The sequence below is a fragment of the Muscardinus avellanarius genome (assembly GCF_963383645.1).
Source record: "Muscardinus avellanarius genome assembly, chromosome: 15".
NCBI classification, from domain to species: domain Eukaryota; kingdom Metazoa; phylum Chordata; class Mammalia; order Rodentia; family Gliridae; genus Muscardinus; species Muscardinus avellanarius.
In genome coordinates this window covers 40,573,547-40,595,022 of record NC_137801.1, presented here as the reverse complement: position 1 = coordinate 40,595,022, position 21,476 = coordinate 40,573,547, and the positions used below count along the sequence as shown (strand labels likewise).

Here is a 21,476-nt window from a genome sequence, read left to right as displayed (position 1 = left end):
GGAACTTGGCATAACCCTGGGCCACATTCTCGGTTAGATAATTAAAACCAAGGCCTGCGATAATTTAGAAAAGTAACCAGCATGGGATTACCAAGGACAATTCATGACACTACTTTGTATAAATTATGCACTATCCTAGAAGCAGGATAAAAGAACAAGATAGAAATGGTTTCTGCTGGCGTGCGCAGCCCGCGTGGGGTCCGGGTGGAGGAGCAGCCTCCCGCAGCCACCCCTGCCAATGCGCTCCGCGGCCCAGCGCCCGGCCCTCCACCCGCGAGCGGGCCGCCGCGGAGGTCTCCTCCAGCCCACAGGCGAAGCATGGCGGCCATCCCTTCCAGCGGCTCGCTCATGGCCACGCACGACTACTACCGGCGCCGCCTGGGCTCCTCCTCCAGCAGCAGCTCCTGCGGGAAGCCATCCCCCACCACCCCGGTCTCCCCAAGGCCGCCCCGGGTCACTGGTGGGCCAGCTTCTTCTTTGGGAAGTCCACCCTCCCGTTCGTGGCCACGGTGTTGGAGTCCCCAGAGCGCTCGGAATCCTCCCAGGCCTCCAGCTGCATGGACACCCGTGGCGTGGCCCCTGAAACCGCCCGAAAACAGCCCAACAGCAGGCCTGTGTCAGGTTCAGCCCTGACCAGGTGGCACCTCAGGCTAGCGCAGATACATTAAGGCAGCACCCACTAGCAGGAGGCGAGAGACCACCGAAAGACCCCTCCCCTCCTGGCCGGTCCAGATCCCCATAACTGTGCCTTGGTCCAAGCACAAAATAAGCTCCAAGTAGCGGGCAGACATGTGAAAAAAGAAAAAAGAACTGGTTTCTGCTCATAGGCTCTCAAGAGTAGTCAAAATAAAAATATTTGCAAAGTTTAGTAATAAAGACTATATGAAGAAAACAAAGTCAAGACAGAGAATAGTATTAGGAAGTCTCAAGTTGGCGTCAGCAGATCTGAGGTGACAGCCTTAGGTATAAAGAATGAAAAGAATCTATCTCGCTGTAAAGACTGGGATGTGACAATTCCAAGAGGCGCAGCCTGGGCCAAGGCCTGAGGTGGGAAGGACACTGCAGTGTTGGAGCTTTGGAAAGCTGGCCACAGTGAGAGGAGCGCAGTGAGCAGGGCAGTAGTACTGGGTCCAGCCAGTGGCGCCATTGGAGCACCTCCTGAGTAACATATGGAGAGTAGGCATTGATTCCAATTTGCTCTTTTGGCTTTTTTTTTTTTTTTTTTGGTGGTACTGGGGTTCCTGGAAGCCCTTCTACCTCTGGACTACACTCCCAGACCTATTTTATACTTTTTCATTTTTGGAAACAGGGTCTCTTAAGCCAGCACGGCTGGCTTTGAACCTTCGTGATCCTCCCGTCTCCGCCTCCCAAGCGCGGGGATTACAAGCGTGTGCCACTATGCCCGGCTCTTTTGGCATTTTTTTAAATCAATGGTTGTAATCTATTTTTATCAGTTTAAATCCTACAGTGGCCCATACCTGTAATGTGCATGGTGGCACATACCTGTAATCCCAGTTACTTGGAAAGTTGAGGCAGGAGGAAGGACTCCAAGTTGTTTAGCGAAACCCTGTCTCAAAATTTAGGAAAACAGAATTTAAAAATAAAGAGTTGGATATATAGCTTAGTGGTAGTAACTCTGGGTTCAATCCTTGGTATAATAAATAAGCAAATAACTTGTTGCTTTGAAATATAGCAAGAGAATAAAGGGAAGAAACTATAATTTGGATGACAAAATTCAGATCCCAAAAGCATATTCTTGTAGATCGAAGCGCAGGCTCCGGCCAAAGACCCGGCATTGAGATGTATTTCTGACAGTCTCTCTGCGACCTTGGACAACTTAACCCTGCTTAGCCAGGCATCAAAGCTCAGGGAAACCTTGTGTATTACATAATAAGCTGCCTGCTGCATCAGGTTATATATGGTTTGTCTGCTGGTCAGGAAACGATCCTCAAAGCTTTCCCCTAGGTTACTTTACGTACATCGTTCAGCCTCTGCCAAAATTACTTGCTTATAGACCAAATGTAGGTCCTTACGTATACTTTGCTTCTATCACTGATAAGCAAGGATTAAGACATTTAGCATAGCAAATCTAGAAAATAATTTTAGCCTTTTAGTTCTATTCTAATTAGGAAAGAAATTGTTAAAACATAACATTTTAAAGATAGTTTACATATGTATAATCAGTGTTGGAACTACTATTTCTATTCTTTTAATGCTATTAAAATTCAATATTGTCTCAATCACACCCAAGGTTACCTAAAATATTTGTAAAATTGGGTGATAAAGCTTTAAAGTTTTACAGTATTCCAGTTCAATTTTAAATGACTTATGGGGTTAAAAAAGTACTATTTAAAATAATTACCCTTTTATGAATAGAAGCAAATAAACGAGATGTGGTAGCATATGTCTATCATTCCAGCTATTTGGGAGACTAAAAAGCAGATTGCAAATTCAAGGCCAGCCTTGGCAATTTAGTGAGACCTTGTCTCAAAATAAAAATAAGGGCTGGGGGTGTAGCTCAGATGTAGAGTACCCCTGGACTCCATTCCATACTGCAAAAAATAAGTAAAATGAAAAGGCAGGATTAAGTGCATAATTAGATAAGTTTAAGATAGATGGGAAAGGTTAAAGTATCCAGTGTGATGACAGATTTACATTTAATAAAGCATTAACATCTTTTGAATTTTGGTTAGAATGGAATATTTAGAAAGCACATAGAGAAAGAAATGTTTGGGCAATAATGCTCTATGCTTCTATGTGTACTACTACCACTGAACAATAAAACTCAAAGTAGTTTACACTCTGAGAAATGAGATAAATATAAGCTTTTTGGGGAATGAGTTCAGTAACTCCCTCTTAAATCTTGCTTTGCTACTTTTTCTAAGCATTTTTGTTAAATATACATTGTCACTTGAGGTAGCCTAATTTTCTTATTTTCTCTTTGTAAATATGGCAAGCTGTCCTACTTTGAGTGTTTTCTTACTTAATCCAATATTAAATTTTTTCACATTAAAATGTGCCTTTCAAATACATATTATTCATGTTTTATTTAAAGCAATGCATTATATTAAATGGTCTTACCTTAAAAGATGGGATACATTATTTATGTTAAATGGGAGAAGCAGCTTGGCTTTATTATGATTTGTTGAAATTTGGAAAAGACTAACTTATTTAGCCAGAAATCTGAAGAAAACTGATTGCTTCTCCTTACTCAAAATTGCGCTATTTTTTTTTTTTTTTTTTTGTGGTAACTTGAGATGAGTTGACTTCCAATATCACCAGTCTGATCTGGGTGAAATCACAGGACTTCTCAACTTGCCCTTCCTGGTTATAGTGTGGGTCTTGCCGCCTGGCTGGCCTCACACAGCCCAGTCCAGCACCTGCAGATGCTACGGCCTGTGGCGGGCTCTCCACCCCACCCTGCCCTTTTCCACTCGTCCTTTGCCTCAACCAGCCACACAGTGGCTCCCACCATCTGCTAAATTACTCTCGAACACTCGATTCCACCTAGGTCATTTTTGTGGTTCCTTATCACAAATGAAGTTTTTAATTCATCTATTTCTACAAATTCTCTCATTATGCACTTTAATATTTGCCTGTGCCTCCACTAGTTTAGAAATTCAGTGAGGTGAGGAGCTTCATCTTCCACTCAAATTTTATTTCAAAAATGGTCAGTAACCAAGTTTTTGCATCACATTTACTCTAAATGAATGGATTTCCCTGGCCTAAGAATCCTAGCTCCATGCTAACTCAGACAAAGAGCCTTCTGGAGTATAATCTGAGTACATACTCTAAGAAAGTGACTCAAGGCCGATTCTCATTCCCTCTTTCACTATCTCGCCCATCACCTAAAACTGTGACTGACCCATGGGTCTTCAATAAACATTTGATTAATGAACAGCGGAAGCTAAATATTCAATGAAGATTCCCGAGCTTGAAACCAATTGCTCCAAATCATCTATACCTTTCAGTGGAAAAGTCTCCACACCCCTAACTCCCACAATTACCTCCCACAAAAATACCACCGCAAGGCCCCTAGGAACATACTATTTATAAAGTTTATGTTCTGTACCAGTTGTTTAAAAAAAAAGCAACAAAACCGGAGCCTCTTGGACACAATTTTTTATGCACTCACACCAAGCACCAGTGTTCTCTTTGAAAATGTGTCACCCTTCAGCCAGTCCTCTGTGTGCATTTTTATTGTATCTCACTGAAGCAAAACTACACATGCTGAGGATACAGCGTAAGTGAATAAATGCACGTGATGTTCTCTTGGCTGCGCACTCTGAGATGGACTGTGTATCTCTCTTAGGGTTCTGCCTCACACATGGGCTCTTCACTTCTACTAAAAGCCAATTTTTGCTATTTGCTATACAAATAAGGTTTAAAGTCAGTCTTTGATAAAACTTATCAGATCAGTGTTTAGTGCCAGGGAGCAAAAGAAGCTTTGGGACGAAAATCAATAGCAACCAGATCAAATGATCAAATAAAAAGTTCATCAACTTTGGATTCTGTCAAAATGAAGCTTGGGATTCAAGTATCAACCTTAATGGTACAAGCCATTATGAATCTTATATAACTTTCTAAAAGACCATAAGAACACAGATTGGTCTGTGAAGAATGATTTTGCTTTTTCTTTTTCGTCTAAGATAAATTTAATTATGACTCAATCTGAATAGGACAAGAATATTCCGCAGGTAGTATCTATAGAATAAGGTCCCTAAAATTATTTTAAATCATTAACAATAGTATTGTCCAAGGTAATATCAACATCAAAATATATGAATGTATATCCACATATATACATAAATATACACATTTATATGTTCATATTAAAGAGAGGGGTATATGTGTAGGGGAAGGAAATGAATGAGCATGGATATGAATCAAAACAACCCTTCCTTGTGTTATTTCAACTATGAAGATATGCCCCAATTTCCTGGTTTGTAATAAAATACACGAAAAAAAAAAAACCAAGCAAACAATAAAAACACAAATTTAGTTGATAGGCTACAATGGGATTCAGAAAAGGACACAGTAAATATAAACTTAGGTGCACTTTCATGCTGGTGATTTTTCTTCTTTAAGATGTAAGCCACTAATATTTTAAGAAAAAATTAAATCAAAAGTTGCATATTAATACACAAAAACTGAAACATGACTTTTAGCACAGTGTATACATGCTTACATAAACTCAAATAGTTTGTACATTTAAAACAATGTCCATTTAACATATGAAAATTCTGGAATACATAAAAGCATTAATACTTTCTATAAAACTACAGTTAGAACAACAATTTGCTACAAGCATATAAAAACATCAAGTGCTTTCTTGGAGTTTCAAGTTACCTCTTCACAATACCATCTTTCTTGCATATATAGTCCTTTTCCAATAATCAGTATGGACTTTAATCTTGCGAGGTTTATTTTCCAGGTACATTATAAGCTCAGAACGGACTCAACAATTATGCAATATAATTATGTCATAACTTAATTGCACATAATGCTTTAAAGTAGGTTTGGACAAAGTTCTCAAACACTTTGGTATATGTCCTTCAGGGACTTCTATTAGAAGTAACAGAAATTATAGTCCCTTCAATCCCCATTTTTCATTAAAATGGACAAGTCTTTGGTTAAAGTTCTACATTTTGGGTATTTAATTGATTTAATTTATTTATTATCAATTAAAAAATGGTCCCCAAACCAACAAACAGTGCTGATGTACTAGTATTACTTTACAAGACTTTAGGTAACCTCTTTCTGATGCAGTTGGATGCTATAAATATTCCTTTGCTAGTTATTAACAATTTCAATCTTCTGCTTACAGAATTCAATAGTTATATTTCTGTGAGTTTTCTGTTGTAATCTAAAACTGACAGTAATTTTCAGTAACTATAGATACTGTTCCACAGTATTTGTGATTACAATTAGAAAGATGTATGTAAAGCATCAAATTTAGAGTTAGCTTATTCTGATCAGTCAATAGTAGACTTAGGTAAATCTGCATTAACTATAGTAGGTTGTCAGATAATGCTTATTTAAAAACCCCAATCTATTCCATGTACAAGAGAAACTGTTGCAAATGTATAAAATAGCAGATATACAAGGAGAACACCAAACATACTTTATTAGCACAAAAAAAGCAGCCATAACAAGGCACAGCAAGCAGAAACATACATTAGCAGTCAAAGGGTTAGTGTTGCATACGAATATAGCTTTTCCTTTTTTGTAGCCTTGGCAATAACCATATGGATATAAAATAACCTTCTGTAGCAGCTGGTAAGGAAACTAAGGAGCACACACCAGTGGTGCAGAGCACATTAACAAACAGACACAAGAATGGGTTTGGCTACTAGAGTGCAAAATGTCTAGGACAGAACTGAAAATCCAGTTCAATACTAAGAAGCAACCACTAGAACTTGATAATACTTCCCAAAGCGCTCACTCAAGTGGTATTACATACTATTCTAAGTGACAAAAAGGTGCTAAGTTATGTACAGATACAATGGTTTTACAGTACCTTTTAAATCTGCGATTTTGTTTTCAGTTTTTCCCAGTAAGAAATAACTGCACTGAAATTCTATAAATTATACTTAAATGACTCAACTATGAGAGTTTACAACAAAGAGATAAGTACTGCCATCCACATTATTATAGTTTAACAATAATTTTAAGATTAGCAACTATGGTAGTTACTATTATCTGACTTGTTTAGGCGTCCTTATTTTCTTCATGGTTCACAAACGCATGGGTATAGTAAAAGATCCAACTTGAAACAATATTTAGACTACATAGGTCAACTTAAAAAAAATCACACACAGAACTATAATTGCAGCAGCTATTCCAAATGCCTGTTTTAAGTTAAAGCACTCATTAAAAAATACCTAGGGCCCTTAAATAAAATTCTACTACTAACTTTGTGTGTCTGAAATTTTAAGAATGACTATTTAGAAAACCTGGTTTACTTAACAGTACCTTTTGCAGAAGAGAAAAGGAAACCGATGATAAAACTACATCAACACTTAAGTGAACTGCACTATGCCCTTGTGGCCAGAAAATTGCATTTTTTTTTCCTAAAAGGAAGGCAGTTATTTATTTATTTGGGACTTCCAAAGCTTGATTTATCATAACTACAAACATCACTACTTTTGGAAGGTTATAAAAAACTCTTAAAAAAATAATTTCAAACATTAGTCAGACTGCTGAAATACTCACCCACTTTTCATTTGTTCTTTAGTAAGAAATAGAATTCTTCATAGCAAATGCTCCAGAGTTGCCTCACTAATTACTGTTAAAAACTGAACTTAGCTAAATGGGCAAATGTTTTCATAGCCTTACTGAACACCTGTAGCTCTATCCTGTTGTTTCAATAGGCACCACATTTGTCTGAGTAACAGCAGGTTGCATCTGACAGAGACTAATAACTAAGCTTACATACTGTATGAAAAAACCAAGCACTGATACTGTGCTTCCTACAGGTATACTGTCTGATGCATAGGAAAGCAAACCTAGGTAATGCCCTTTGGGGACAGCAGTGTTTACTTTGCCTTGACTGGTTCTCGTTCTAACCAGCGAACTCTAACTTTTTGTTTATAATGATATTCTTTTAAAAAATCCTGTAACATTGACGGCAGAGGGAGACCATCGATTCCATCATAAGTAGTGCACCTGCAGATCACCGCACGGCAGATATACTGCAGGCTGAAAGGAAAAGTCCTGTTCAGTGATATAGTAAGCAATGGTTCAAAAAACATGCAGGAGCTGGGATCTTTGTAATGTTCTAGAAGTCCTGTTACAGTGGAGGAGTGAAACACGCATGGGTCGTGGGCATCAAAACTGAAGTTGTGATTCCACTGTTCAATTCGGGCATGCAGGGATCTGTTGTAGCGGCGGAAGCTCACAGAGAAGAGGTAGTCCTCTTGTGCAGAGTCCCTGAGCAAAAATGTGCCTTCAGGTTTCCCTTCAAGTAGGGCTTCTGCTTCATAACGGTCCATCACTCCCCAGTAACAGGGATTCCCTGTGATCTGAAGCAAATCGGGTACAAGGCAGTGTATGTAATCAATCTGTGTATGGACCTTCCAGGCTCCCTGTCTGCTAACGTGGGCATGGCTATCTCCAGATACCTGACGCTGCTTCTGTCTCCTTGACTGCAAACACAGTGTGGTCGTGTCCTCTTCCGAGTCACAGTTAGCTTGTGGAATTGCACAACTGTCTCCACTTATTTCTGTCATTCCAGGAGCTAACTTTGGTCCCAGTTTATATAATGGATTAACCTGTGCAGTAGCTTCAAATGTATGTATTTGTGCATTGGGAGGGGGATCTACCCCTTCTTCAATACTTAGCCTCCTTCTTTCTCTCAGTCTATCTTCTTCATCTTCTGTAGAAACCAAAGATGGATCAAATGTATCAAAAAATGTTGAATGTGGGCTCACAGGAGCTGTATGCTGTTTAATCAAATGCCACTTTTGGGCTAAATCTGAGCCAGCAGGAAAAGGGCATTTCTCAAGCATTAATTCAGAAAGATGTATTTTTCTTTTATTGGAAAAGAGGGGCTTTGACTGCTTGCTGTAAGTTCTCATGGGAAAACACAAGCCCACAGTGTCCTGTAGCCTCTGCGTCAGCGAGCGGCTCCCCAGGGCCCTGCCGGGGACACTGTCCACATCATGTGCAGAGCTCACTCCGTAGCGCCGCTCTCGCCTCTGAAGTCCACTTCGCGTTCTGCTGGACTTTTTATCAGTGTCCAGTGAGCTCTGGGTCTTTGTGGAAAAGGAATGTTTTTTCTTCCCACCCCATGGGGCATGTCGAGAGTAGGAATCTCTTCGTGTGAATCTTGTCCCTGGAGTGACACATGAATCATTATCCTTCTCAAAGCTGATTTCAACAATTTGAGGAATTTCAGTGGCACAATTTTGGTTTCTCCTTGAAGAATTCTTTGATGGGCTTAATTCCAGTTGTAAGGCAACATTTTCTCTTAAAGGGCTGCTTTGCTGCTGAGGAGATAAGTCTCCCAAACTGATGTTTTTCTCTTTGACAGACAAACATCTGTTGGAGTTCATGTCCACATTTTCATTACGGCTTCCTCCCTCATGACTGAAAAGATTCTGACACCTGTATTTGAAGTTATTCCACATTTTTCCCACTTTATCCATTGATTATAAGACCTAAAGACAAAATAGAAAAAGAAGAAAAATTAATCAAAGTGGCATGTGTCACCCCTTCTCACTGGGAATTGCAACAATGAGAATTTGCCTTATTCTGCCTTGCTAACACCAGGCAAACATTCTGTTCAGCAGTGCTCAGGTGACCAGGCTCTGCAGTGGGAGTGACCACTATTCCTCACTTCTTTTGGACAAAACAGCCTGAACTCAAGTTAAAGGAAACACACTCTTGCTATTAGACTCCGACTTTTTTTGCTCAGGCAGCAACCCAATTTTACTATCATGTTATCAGGCTGATTTTTGTCTCCTTACTTCAAATAACTAAAACACTATCTCAAGTACTTTAAAAGAAAATATATTGTTGAAAAACATTAACATTAAACTTTCTAATGAATTTCATTCTTTCTTCTTTCTTTTTTTTTGCAGTACTGGGGATTGAACCCAGGGGTGTTCTGCCTCCAAACAACACCCTCAGCTCTACTTTTTATTCTCAATTTTGAAACAGGTTTCACTGAGTTGCAAAGGGCCTTACTACGTAGCCAAGGCTGTCTGCGAACTGTGATCTTCCTGTCTCAGCCTTCCAAATGCTGGGATTATAGCGTGTGCCACCACACCCAGCTAGTATTCAACTTTCTAAAGGTTATAATAACCAGGACCACACTTGTGTAACCTATTACAATTTGTTCAGAACTTTTTTAAATAGTAATTTTTCCAATTTCACTTGTCAATTCCTTCCCTGACATTATAAAGTTAACTGGTTAATCACTTGTTAAAACCCCATATCTTCCCTTCTCACTAAATGATGTATCAAATTTTATCTACAATTCTGATACAATTTGAATAGAAAGAAAAACAGGAAGAAAAGAAAAATTAATATTTAGGTTTAAATGGTAATAATATTTAGGTTTAAATTTTCCAAGAATTAATCATAAAAGAGTGAAAATAAAAAAGTAACAGAAAAATAGCTATAATACTCTAGTAACTAGTAAAACAAAAGTATGAACCCCATGCAATTTGGCATGCTTTATTTCTGCTCCTGTAAAACCAATCAACCAACCAACCAACCAACCACAAATCCCTCAAGTAGTTCATGGTTAACAGGCACACATTTTGACTTAGTAACTGAAAAGTGAACCTTAGAAGAAATGAAAAACCTTAACTTTTTAAAAACTCAACTGTGTCATGTCATGATAGTAGAGAATTTTTAAAGTGCATATTGTGTCATATAATATATATGGCAATTAGAACTTTTTCCAGATTACTTTGTTCAAATTTATCATTTTACGAAGCAGCTGCTGAAAAGCCAGGCGGCAGTCAGCAGTTTTTTCGGCGCAAGGTGCGTCTAAAGCTCCCAAGGGCTGGGTTCAGCACACCCCACAGGGACTCAGCGGAGCTCAAAACCAGAGAAGAACTACACCAACCTCACAGCCGAGGACACGGCAGCAGCGCCTTACTGCCGGCGGCAGTGGCAAGTTCACCAGACAGCTCAAGACCAACGCACTCAACCAGCCACCAGGCTCCAGAGAGGAGGGGTGGACAGTGAGCCGAGGTGAGCAGATGCTGAAAAGCCGGGTGGCAGTCATCAGTTTTTTCAGTGCAGGGAACATCTAAAGCTCCCAAGGGCCGGGCTCAGCACATCTGGCAGGGACTCAGAACGGAGCTCAAAACCAGAGAAGAAATACGCCAGCCCCACAGCCGAGAGTGTGGCAGTGGTGCTGTATTGCCTGCGGCGGCAGCTACAAATTCATCGAGTCCACTACAGCTCCATCAGCACACTCAACAACCGTGAGTCAAATTGCAGTCCCTAGGGGAGAAACCCCAGTACTGCACTCCCAGAGACTTGCGCAGATAATCTCCCTGGGTCGGAGATTTTAGCAGTCCAACCCAGTGGAGGAGTGGCGGTGGCAGAGATATCACACTATTGTCACAACTCCCCGCTGGAGAATGCCCAACCTGGCACCCCCCATGGTCTAAGCAGCCTCGATTGACTCCCTGGGTCTGAGACTTTGCGATACAACCCATTAAGGAGTAGTGGTGACTGAGATACTACAGACTCGAGATCCAGAGCACCTGATGTGAACTCGTAGTAACCCAGGGAAGAATCCAGAGAAGGCACAAATTTCCAAAATCATGGGAAAAGAAACAACAATGGAGCAATGAATGCCCACAACCACACAACATCAGAACCTGATAACACAGAAATACAGAGATCTAGAAGATCAAATCAGGAAAATAACTGTAGAAATAATAGAGGACTTTCGAAAAGAATTCAGAGAGTCAAAAAGAGATAAAGGATGCAATCATTGAAATAAAGGCCTCAATTCAAAGTATAAACAACAGATTAGACCACATGGAGAATAGAATCTCGCTTCTTGAAGATGATCACTCAAAAAATGAACGCATAGTTTCTAATTTAGAAAAAAATCCGACAGCAGGAATCTGACATGGAAGAAATATGAGCCCATCTTAAGAGAGCTAACCTAAGAATAATTGGAATAGAAGAGGGAAAAGAAGGTGAAACCAAAGGGATCAATAATCTCTTCAAGGAAGTAATAGCAGAAAATTTTCTAAACATAGAGCAAGAGGTCGATACACAGGTCCAGGAAACTTATAGAACTCACTTTAGACAAGATTAGAGAAGAGGATCCCCACGCCACATAATTATCAAAATGACCAATGTGGAAGCCAAGGAGAGAATCTTAAAGGCAACAAAAACAAAAGGCCACATGACATTCAGAGGAAAACCAATTAGAATCATTCCTGACTTCCCAAACCAAGTCATGAGAGCCAGAAGGGCTTGGAGTAACATATTCCAGACTTCCGGGAAGATGGCGACCGAGAAAAGCGGGGCTTAAGAGTCCCGCTAACAACCAATCTCCATTACCACAAAAAGAGCGCCTTTCATAGCCAGAAAACACCATCACCAGAAAAACAAAAAAAAAACCACCAGGCTCCAGAGAGAAAGCGGACTGAGAACAGAGCTCAGGGCCACAGAGGAGACACACGCGCCCGAGGACGCGGCAGCAGCGCCATACTGCCGGCGGCAGCGGCGAACTCAACGGACGGCTACAGCAAGCCAGGTGAGCCGCTGCAGAACAGCCAGGTGGGATCTTTCGGCGCAGACAGCATTTAAAGCTCCCAGTGGCTGAGCTCAGCACACGCTGCAGGGATTCAGAGTGGAAATCAAAACCAGAGAAGAAAAAATACGCCAGCCTCATGGCCGAGGGCGTGGCAGAGGCGCCATATTGCCACCGGCGTCGGCAGCAGCAGTGAATTCACCGAGTCCAGTACAGCTACATCTGCGTACTCAAGAACAGTGAGTCAAATTGCGGGCCACAGAGGAGAAGTCGCAGTATTGGGCCTCCTGGGACTTGACCCAGTGAGGGAGTGGTGGTGGCAGAGATATCACACCATAGGAGAACGTGCAACCTGGCACACCCCATAGTTTAAAGCAGCCTCTATCGACTCCCTGGGTCGGAGACTCTGTGATACAACCCAGTAAAGGAGTAGTGGGGTCTGAGATAATACAGACTCGAGATCCAGAGCACCTTAAGTGAAGCCATAGTGACCCAAGGGAAGAACCCAGAGAAGGCACAAACCTCCGAAATCATGGGAAAGAGGAATAACACTGGAGTAATGAATGTGCACAACCCCACAACATCAGAACCTGATAAAACAGAAAATCAGAGATTTCTAGAAGATCAAATCAGGAAAATAACTGTAGAAATAATAGAGGTGCTTCGAAAAGAACTCAGAGAGAGCCAAAAAGAGATAAAGGATGCAATTAATGAAGTAAAGGCCTCAATTCAAAGCACAAACAACCGATTAGACCACATGGAGAACAGAATCTCGCTCTTAGAAGATGATCATTCCAAAAATGAATGCATAGTTTCTAATCTAGAAAAAAATATCCAACAGCAGGAATCTGACATTGAAGAAATATGGGCCCATCTTAAGAGAGCTAAACTAAGAATAATTGGAATAGAGGAGGGAAAAGAAAGTGATACCAAAGGGATCAACAATCTCTTCAAGGAAGTAATAGCAGAAAATTTTCCAAATATAGAGCAAGAGGTTGATACACAGATCCAGGAAACTTATAGAACAGGATCGGAGAAGAGGATCTCCACGCCATATAATTGTCAAAATGACCAATGTGGAAGCCAAGCAGAGAATCTTAAAGGCAACAAAAACAAAGGGCCAACTGACATTCAGAGGCAAACCAATTAGAATCACTCCAGACTTCCCAAACCAAGTCATGAGAGCCAGAAGGGCTTGGAGTAACATATTCCAAACTCTGAAAGAAAACAACTTCCAGCCAAAAATTTCCTATCCAGCAAAACTTTCTATCAAATTAGATGGAGAAATAAGAAGCTTCCATGACAAACAGAAACTGAAGGAATTTATGTCTTCAAAACCAGCGCTAGAGAAAATACTCAAAGAGATTAACTACAAAGAAGAAATAGGTAACACTCACCAGAACCAGAGAAACAAGATTTTCCATCCAACAGACAACTAAGATTGGTTATCTGTGGAGATTCATTATTTATGTTAGTCTTTTACCTATCTCTAAGTTGTATTGTTTGCCTTTATTGTTGTTAATTTTTAGGATTTCTAGTTGGAATATTAATATACCTTCAGATATAGCATTTGGAAATATTTTATCCAATTCTATTAGTAACTTTTAACTCTGTTTACATTGTCTTTGGATATACAATATTTTCTTTTATTTTATAGGGAGTTTGTATATTCTTCTGTTGCCTGTGCTATTGAAATCATATCCAAGAAATCACTGCCAATTTCAATGTTGTGAGGTTTTATGACCCAGATTTTCTCCTAAAAGTTTATAGTCTTAAGATTTATATTTAGGTCTTTTATCTATTTTGAGTTAATACTTGTATATGGGATTAGGTAAAGGTCCAATTTTATTCTTTTCCATGTAATTATTATTTTTCAACAATATTTAGTTAAAAGATTATTATTTCCACCACCAAATGTTCGTGGAAACCTTGTCAAAAATAACTTGACAATATAGGGAAGAATTTAGCTCTAGGCTTGTATTTAACTCCAATGGTCTATATATCTGCCTTTAGAACAGTACTACACTGTTTCAATTATTGTAGCTTTATATGGTTTGAAATCAGAAAATATATATCTGCTAGCTTTGTTCTTTTTCAAGATCGTTTTGGGTATCTAGAATTCATATTCCATATTAGGATAGATTTTTTTCTGAAAAATAAATATATAAATATATGATAGTTTTACCTAAAAAAACAGAAAAAAATATGCTCTAGTAAGAAAGAAAGCAAAAAGAAATATTGAAATGCTATCTTTAAATCATCAAACGCTCAGTATCAGACAAATGAAACTGTTATGTGAGATTATCATTTTTAATTTTGGATAAATTGCTATAATACTAGATGTCAACCACTAAGCCAAGCATGGGAAGGAGGGATGGGGAGAGAATGGGGTGGGGATCGGGTGGGGGCTGACTGGGCGATGTGTGCATGTATGTCTACAAAAGTTTGTATCCCACTATGATGTATGAATACAGTGCACCAATAAAAAAAAAAAAAAAAAACAAAAACATATTCCAAACTCTGAAAGAAAACAGCTTCCAGCCAAAAATTTCCTACCCAGCACAACTATCTATCAAATTAGATGGGGAAATAAGAAGCTTCCATGACAAACAGAAACTCAAGGAATTTATGTTTTCAAAACCAGTGCTAGAGAAAATACTCAAGGAGATTGACTGCAAGGAGGAAATGGGTAATACACGCTAGAACCAAAGAAACAAGAATTCCCATCCAGCAGACAACTAAGCAAAGAAGAATAAACAGTTTCTCAAACAGAAATAAGATCTTAACATGTCTAAAAATGTTTTTCTGATGAGCGGATTATACCTAAAAAATGACTGTTTTAGAAAATGACTAAGCTTATAACTACTCATCTTTATAGGAAGAAAACATCTGTACTGGGCAGGGCAGAAAAGGCAGTTCCTAACATCAAATACTTGGTTCAGGTTCAGAGATAAGAGCATTTAGTTATTTCTCTATTCCTAATCTAGAGACTATTACTGGATTGCACTGAGACAAAACATTCTAAATTTTAAAAACAAGCTATGATATTTCTATATTCCTTGGGAATAGAAGGTATCTTTTTCTTGACATGGGAATGCTGTATGGCAGTTGTAGTTGGAAATAAAAAATACAGTGAGTCAGCAAATAGGTCACTTAAGAATCAAGGTATTTCAACTACCTTAATGTTTAGAATGTTGTTGAATTTGAGGTTCTTTTGTTGCTACATTTTGGGAGATGAATTTTAGAATAGGAAATCTTTTGAGATGTAAATTATAACTGTTACTTTATGGTTCTATATAAAGTTATACAGGGCTAAAAAGAAGTGTTAAATTTCAATAGTACTGATTCTACAATGAAAGTTTATCTTTCATTATGATCTTTCACATTTCTACACAAGTTTAGCTATTTTTAAAACTAACCAAAGCAAATTCATAAAAAGTTATTGTTCTCACATGGAATCATAATTTGAAAATATTTTTAATAAGGCTTTTGTAACTTAGAAGGCTCTTTCTTTTTTTTTCTTTTCTTTTCTTTTTTTTTTTTTTTTCAGTACTGGGATGGAACCCAGCGGCATTCGACCTCCAAACAACACCACCTGCCCTATTTTTTATTCTTTATTTTGAAACAGGGTCTCACTAAGTTGCAGATAGACAGCTGAGGCTGTCCGTGAACCACGATCCTCTTATCTCAGCCTCTCAAATGCTGGGATTACAAGTGGCATGCTTTTTGTTGAAAACTGTTTTAAATTGAATAAGCTATAAATCAGAATGAAGGAAAATTAAGAAGCCAGATTTCATTACTACAATGTGTCAAGAGTTTGTCCTCTTATTCACAAGCAGTATCCATTACAAAATTTCTGCAAAACAAAATAATTGAAACAGTTTTTTGGAGGTCATTTCAATGGTATACAACCTAAGCTTTATGAGAAATAAATTAAATTCAACAAGTTTTAAGATAACATTGTATGTCCTACTGGTTAAAAAGGAAGACTGAAGCCGGGCGTGGTGGCGCAGGCTTGTAATCCCCTCGCTTGGGAGGCGGAGACAGGAGGATTGTGCAGGTTCGAAGCAAGCCTCACTGGCTTAAGAGACCCTGTTTCCAAATAAAAATATAAAATAGGTCTGGGAGTGTAGCCTGGATATAGAAGGGCTTCCAGGAACCCCAGTACCACCAAAAAAAAAAAAAAAAAAAGGAAGACTGACCCAACTCGAATCCCTCCTTTACTGTTCAGTCTAACTAGACTTATTTCTCCACAATAATACCTAATGTAAAATTTTTCAGTCACCGTAATAAAAATTGGAACACAATAACTGTTTAAAGTATTTCTATGTCAAATTAACCTACAAGAGGCAGTTTAGGAGATATCCAGCTGGATGGCTATCTTTAATATTGTGACTTAATATTAGGTTAAGCCGTATAAAATAGAACTATAAGAACTATATAAAAGTGCCATTTGTGGGTAAAATGGTCATATAGTTAAGCTTCAGAGTTATACTAATAAAATATTCATAATATAAAAATATGTGTCTATTAGGTATATGAGCATGCAAAAAAAATCCACATCCCTTTATAGGCCCGTGTACACTCAAAATATCACAGCTTGTTCTGGTATTGTAACTACTGTATCTAAAGTACAACTGTTTTTTGGTACTGGGAAGGGAATCTAAGGGCATTCTAACTGGAAAGTAGGACCCCCCCCCCCCAGCCCTATTTTATTATTTTGAAACAGTTATCTCACTAAATTGCTGAGCCTGAGCTTAAGCCTGCCATCTTTCTGTCTTAGCCCTCCACTTACTGGAGTTACAGGTGTGTATTACTTTTAACTAAAAAGGAATTAAGAATGTGTTTGCAAGTAAACTCAAGGGATGAGATTTTAAAAGTTCTTATATTTCTCTCTGTATAAAGAGACATATAGTGGTCCATCTTTTTTTTTTTTTTTTTTTTTTTTTTTGGTGGTACTGGGGTTCCTGGAAACCCTTCTACCCCAGGGCTACACTCCCAGACACCTATTTTTTATATTTTTATTTGGAAACAGCGTCTCTTAAGCCAGTGAGGCTGGCTTCGAACCTACACGATCCTCCTGTCTCCGCCTCCCAAGTATTGGGAATGGCCGAGGAAAATTTGAGAAAGCTCTGATTATTAATAAATATATTTCAAAAATCATTGTGTTAAAAGGACAGACCTGGGGAAGGACTTGGTTTCTGCCAAGAAGCAGGCAACTATTCTAATGTAAATTAACTTAGTTAAAGGTAATTAGCACGTCTATAGGAGAGGGGAACTAGTACTTCCTCATTCTAAAGACAGGTTTACATAATTGGGTAATCTAGCTAGGATGGGAGGACAGGGTCACCTTCCTGAAAGAAGAAACCTGGGCGGGGAAAAGTAAGGGGAGGAACTTTACAGGGAATTTTACTACATCAGAATGATGTGAAACAAGATGGAGGATGTCATGTGTATAAAGTCTGTTCTGTGTTGTGTACTTCGGTGATTTTATTCGAAACACTCTTTCATGTTACCCCTGGATAACATGAGGCTGTAACTGTCTTCTGTATTTCTATCTTTTTAATAAACTCCTTTAAATTTTTAGCAAGGGCTATTGCATATCTATCCTTAGCTCAGGACAAGAACCTGCGGTTTTTGTGTTTTTCGGGGAATTATTCCCAGGGGTCTAACAAAGGTCCCTGGGGACAGTTTCCCTAGATGGTAACAGTCACAGTCCAGAACTGTAACACCAAGAGCGGGGATTACAAGTGTGCACCACCACGCCTGGCTCTAGTGGTCCATCTTTTTTAAAAAAGAGGATATAGAAAGAAATTAAGACTTGGTGTTACATGGACTCTATAGTAATATTTCCCCCACCCCCAAAGACAACTTAAAGATTTTTTCTAATAAAAAATATATATATATATTTAAATATGCATTCCCTTCCTTTCTTGCACTGCTAATTGAACCCAGGGGTATTGAACCCACCGGCTTACATTTTCTTTTAATTTTATCCTCATACTTCTGACATTCAGTACCATGTAAACAGGCATTTCAGGTCCAGCTGATCCTATTTGTTAGGTCTAAATGCCACATAGGATACTTTACTTAGAGCACCATAATGAAAAGGGCCTAAGTATGAGAAGGTCAAACACCTGGGGCTGAGGAGGGTACTGAATTGTCAGCGCTTCAGAATGCTGTGAACGTGAATGCATTCTGAAAGCTCCTGAAAACTTTCAGTTCTTCAAGGTAATATCACAAATGTCACTATCTTCATGTATACAGTGCCAGACTAAAAGTTCTATCTTTTTTAAAACGTCTATATTATTTCCTAGGAAATAGTATGGAAATTTGAACGTTCCTTAGCAGTTAAAGCTACATAGTTCATCTACAATATAAAGATAGCTAATCTGTGTACAGTACTTGGTAAAGTCTAGGAACATAGACTTTATTCATTTACAAGGGGCTTCAAAATTCCTTTATAGTCAAGAAAACACTGGCACAATTTAAATTTGACTCTATAGTAATACCATATACAAGAAAAGCATAAAATTCTAGTAAGCTATACTTCGTTTTCTACAGAAGAACTATTTATGTAATATACTAACAAACGTACCATTTACTGAAATGTTTATCTGGTCAACATTATTAGATTCAGCAGGACCAAATTCATGGACTCACTATCTGTGCGAGATACAAGTCTCAGCTTTCCATCTAAAATTAGAAACAATTACCACCTCTCTTACAAGGATAACATGATATAAGTCAAGTACAGCTGAGCATATAATAGGGGCTCAAAATTGGTAGCTTTGATATATAATCAACCCAAGGCAGAAGATGACACATGTTAGTGATAATAGCAAAAAAGAAGGCTATTTTATGTCTAGAGGAGATATTTATCTCCCACAAGGCCGATGCAGTTCAAACAAACTCTTAGTTGAAAAACTTACTGAAGAGCTTAAATCCAGGAAACAGTCTCTGATTTGGGGAAATGCTTAACAGTGAGCTCATTGTGGCCCTGCTAATAATTTACAAAGAATATATAATCTGGACCATTTCCTTTTCTAGGAAAGATAATCATTTTACAGCCCTTTCAATTTAAATAAGGAATCGTGAGAAAAACAAAGACTTTACAGACTAAAAATCAGGTTTATTATTTTAATAACACTTCGACATTTTACTTTTATTTGCTTAGAACACATTTACCATTTCTTTACAAACTAATGATGGTACTCTCTTCTGGACCAAATTTTAGCTATGACAAAAACTAACTGGCTTCAAATAATTTGACATCTTATAATGGCAAACAAAAAACCTTTAAATCATTTAAGAAAAAAATGTAAAAAGAAGCAAGCAGTTGCCCAAAATTACAGACTGGAAACCTTAACTAATATATCTCAGTTTTGTCTTATGTATTACTATGTAACATACAACATTATCTTTAAAAAGGACAATCAAAAACCTTGTTAACAGAACTGAAATAAAACCTGACCCATCAAATACTGAAAACAAGTAAGGTGAAAAACATTTAAAAAATACTCTAACATCTACTAAATACCACAGGTGGAAAACGTTATGAAGTTCAAGCTCTCATATGAGAATATTTAAAGCCCTTGCTCTATGCATACTTAAATTGACCCACGGTTTAAGTAAAGTTTATTCTCTGGAAATCAACTTAGAAATGAATATCAGAAGGGGTGAAAATATGGCTAGAGAGAAGTACCATGTTCAGGTACACTGGCCAGAGCAAGAAGAGAGAGAGGAAAATCTTGAAAAGTATAATAGCCTGGTGCCACAAACTACTCAGATACACCATAGACATTAAGAAGGAAATACATGGACACATAAAATAAAGATTTAAAAGAATTATTAACAACTATAAGCCAGTAAGTTAAAAAATACTTTAAAAGATATGGCTTGATTTTTAGGGAAAAAAAAAAATTACCAATCCTGACTTTGTAAGAAATTAAAAAATAGCCCATAACCTTTAAAGACTCTGAATCTTTGCACAAGGAAAACACCAATCCAGGCAGGTATTCTGGGTAGAAACCAATTTACCTAACAACTCTGTTTTCTAATCACTAGTGGCCAGAGGCAGAGGTCAAAGGACAGCTGTTGTATACAGGTTTAGCGAGAAATGAGAGACTGAGAGTCCAGGGGGGTATGTGAGTCCAGGGGGGTATGTGCCAATTGAAGCCTTTATCAGCTGGCCAGCGGCAGTGCCCTCAGTCTGGAAATCTGACTAGAGAGGCTCACTGAGGCCAGGCAATAGTAACCTTTTATAATAACAAGGAACCAATCAGATTAACCCAATCACCAGGAGAGCTATTGCAAACAAGCCAAATACAGAAGCCAATTAGCTGTTAACAGGGGGCTAGGGCAGGAACACTCAGCTGCAAGCCATATATGGTGATTCCTGAGACCAACCAGGAATCAGGTCCTGTTTGACAAGAACCACGTGTTTTACTTACAAAATGGCAGAGAAAACAAAATGATGTTACTTCAGTGAAAGAGCCAGCTCAACAAGGCAAGGAAAAGAAGTAAAGGCACACAAACCGGAAAAGAAACAACAACAAAAAAAAACCCATTCATTTTCAAAAGAAATGACTATCCATACAAAATACCTTAAAGACTGGTAAAACAAACAAAAAAACAGACATCAATCCCCCCCCCCCAACCAAATAATAAGAGAGTTCAGCAGGGTCCTGAGATACAAGAGCAACACATGAAAATCAAACATGTAATTATACACCAATAACAAATGAGAAAACAAAAAGAAATGTGGCAAAGAGTATGCTGTTGTGTTTAAAATTTTAGGTTAAAGTTTTATAACAGTGTGCTATGAGAGTGCAGTACGGTCTAGTTGCTAAGAAATTGCTCAAACTAATAATGTTGATCAATAATATTGTGTGTAATAATTATAAGTCGCAGGCAGGCATCTAAGCCGTAAAAGGCTTACAGAATTCCTGGAAAAGCTAAGGGCATCCGCCCTACCTGAAAGCATCTGCCCAACCCAAAGTCGAATACCTTAGATAAGAGACCCTCTCTCAAGTGACCTTCTCTCCTGTGACCCTGTTATCTTTGGGAACATCTGTGTGCTTTGTGTAGCTGCGTTAATGTATAGAGTTGTAAATGTTCAGAGTTAAAGCTGATGTAATAAGAATGACTTTGCAACACAATAGTAGATAAGATACCCCCTACCCCTACCCTGCTATCTTAAAAATGGTCTGTACAAGTTGCCTTATTGGATGGAAGCTGT

At 38.5% G+C, this 21,476-nt stretch overlaps 1 protein-coding gene and 1 pseudogene across 2 annotated transcripts; one reads left to right on the top strand and one right to left on the bottom strand.

The window, feature by feature from the left end:
- Positions 1 to 318: 318 nt before the first annotated feature.
- Positions 319 to 668, top strand: LOC308273961 (pancreatic progenitor cell differentiation and proliferation factor-like; annotated as a pseudogene). The gene has a single exon. The product of its transcript is annotated as a pancreatic progenitor cell differentiation and proliferation factor-like (transcript).
- Positions 669 to 7,538: 6,870 nt separating this feature from the next.
- Positions 7,539 to 9,149, bottom strand: SOCS5 (suppressor of cytokine signaling 5; the record flags this gene model as incomplete). Its single annotated transcript, XM_080711188.1, has 1 exon — positions 7,539 to 9,149. The coding sequence occupies one exon, from the start codon at positions 9,147 to 9,149 to the stop codon at positions 7,539 to 7,541; it is 1,611 nt and encodes a 536-aa protein (XP_080567314.1).
- Positions 9,150 to 21,476: the final 12,327 nt, after the last annotated feature.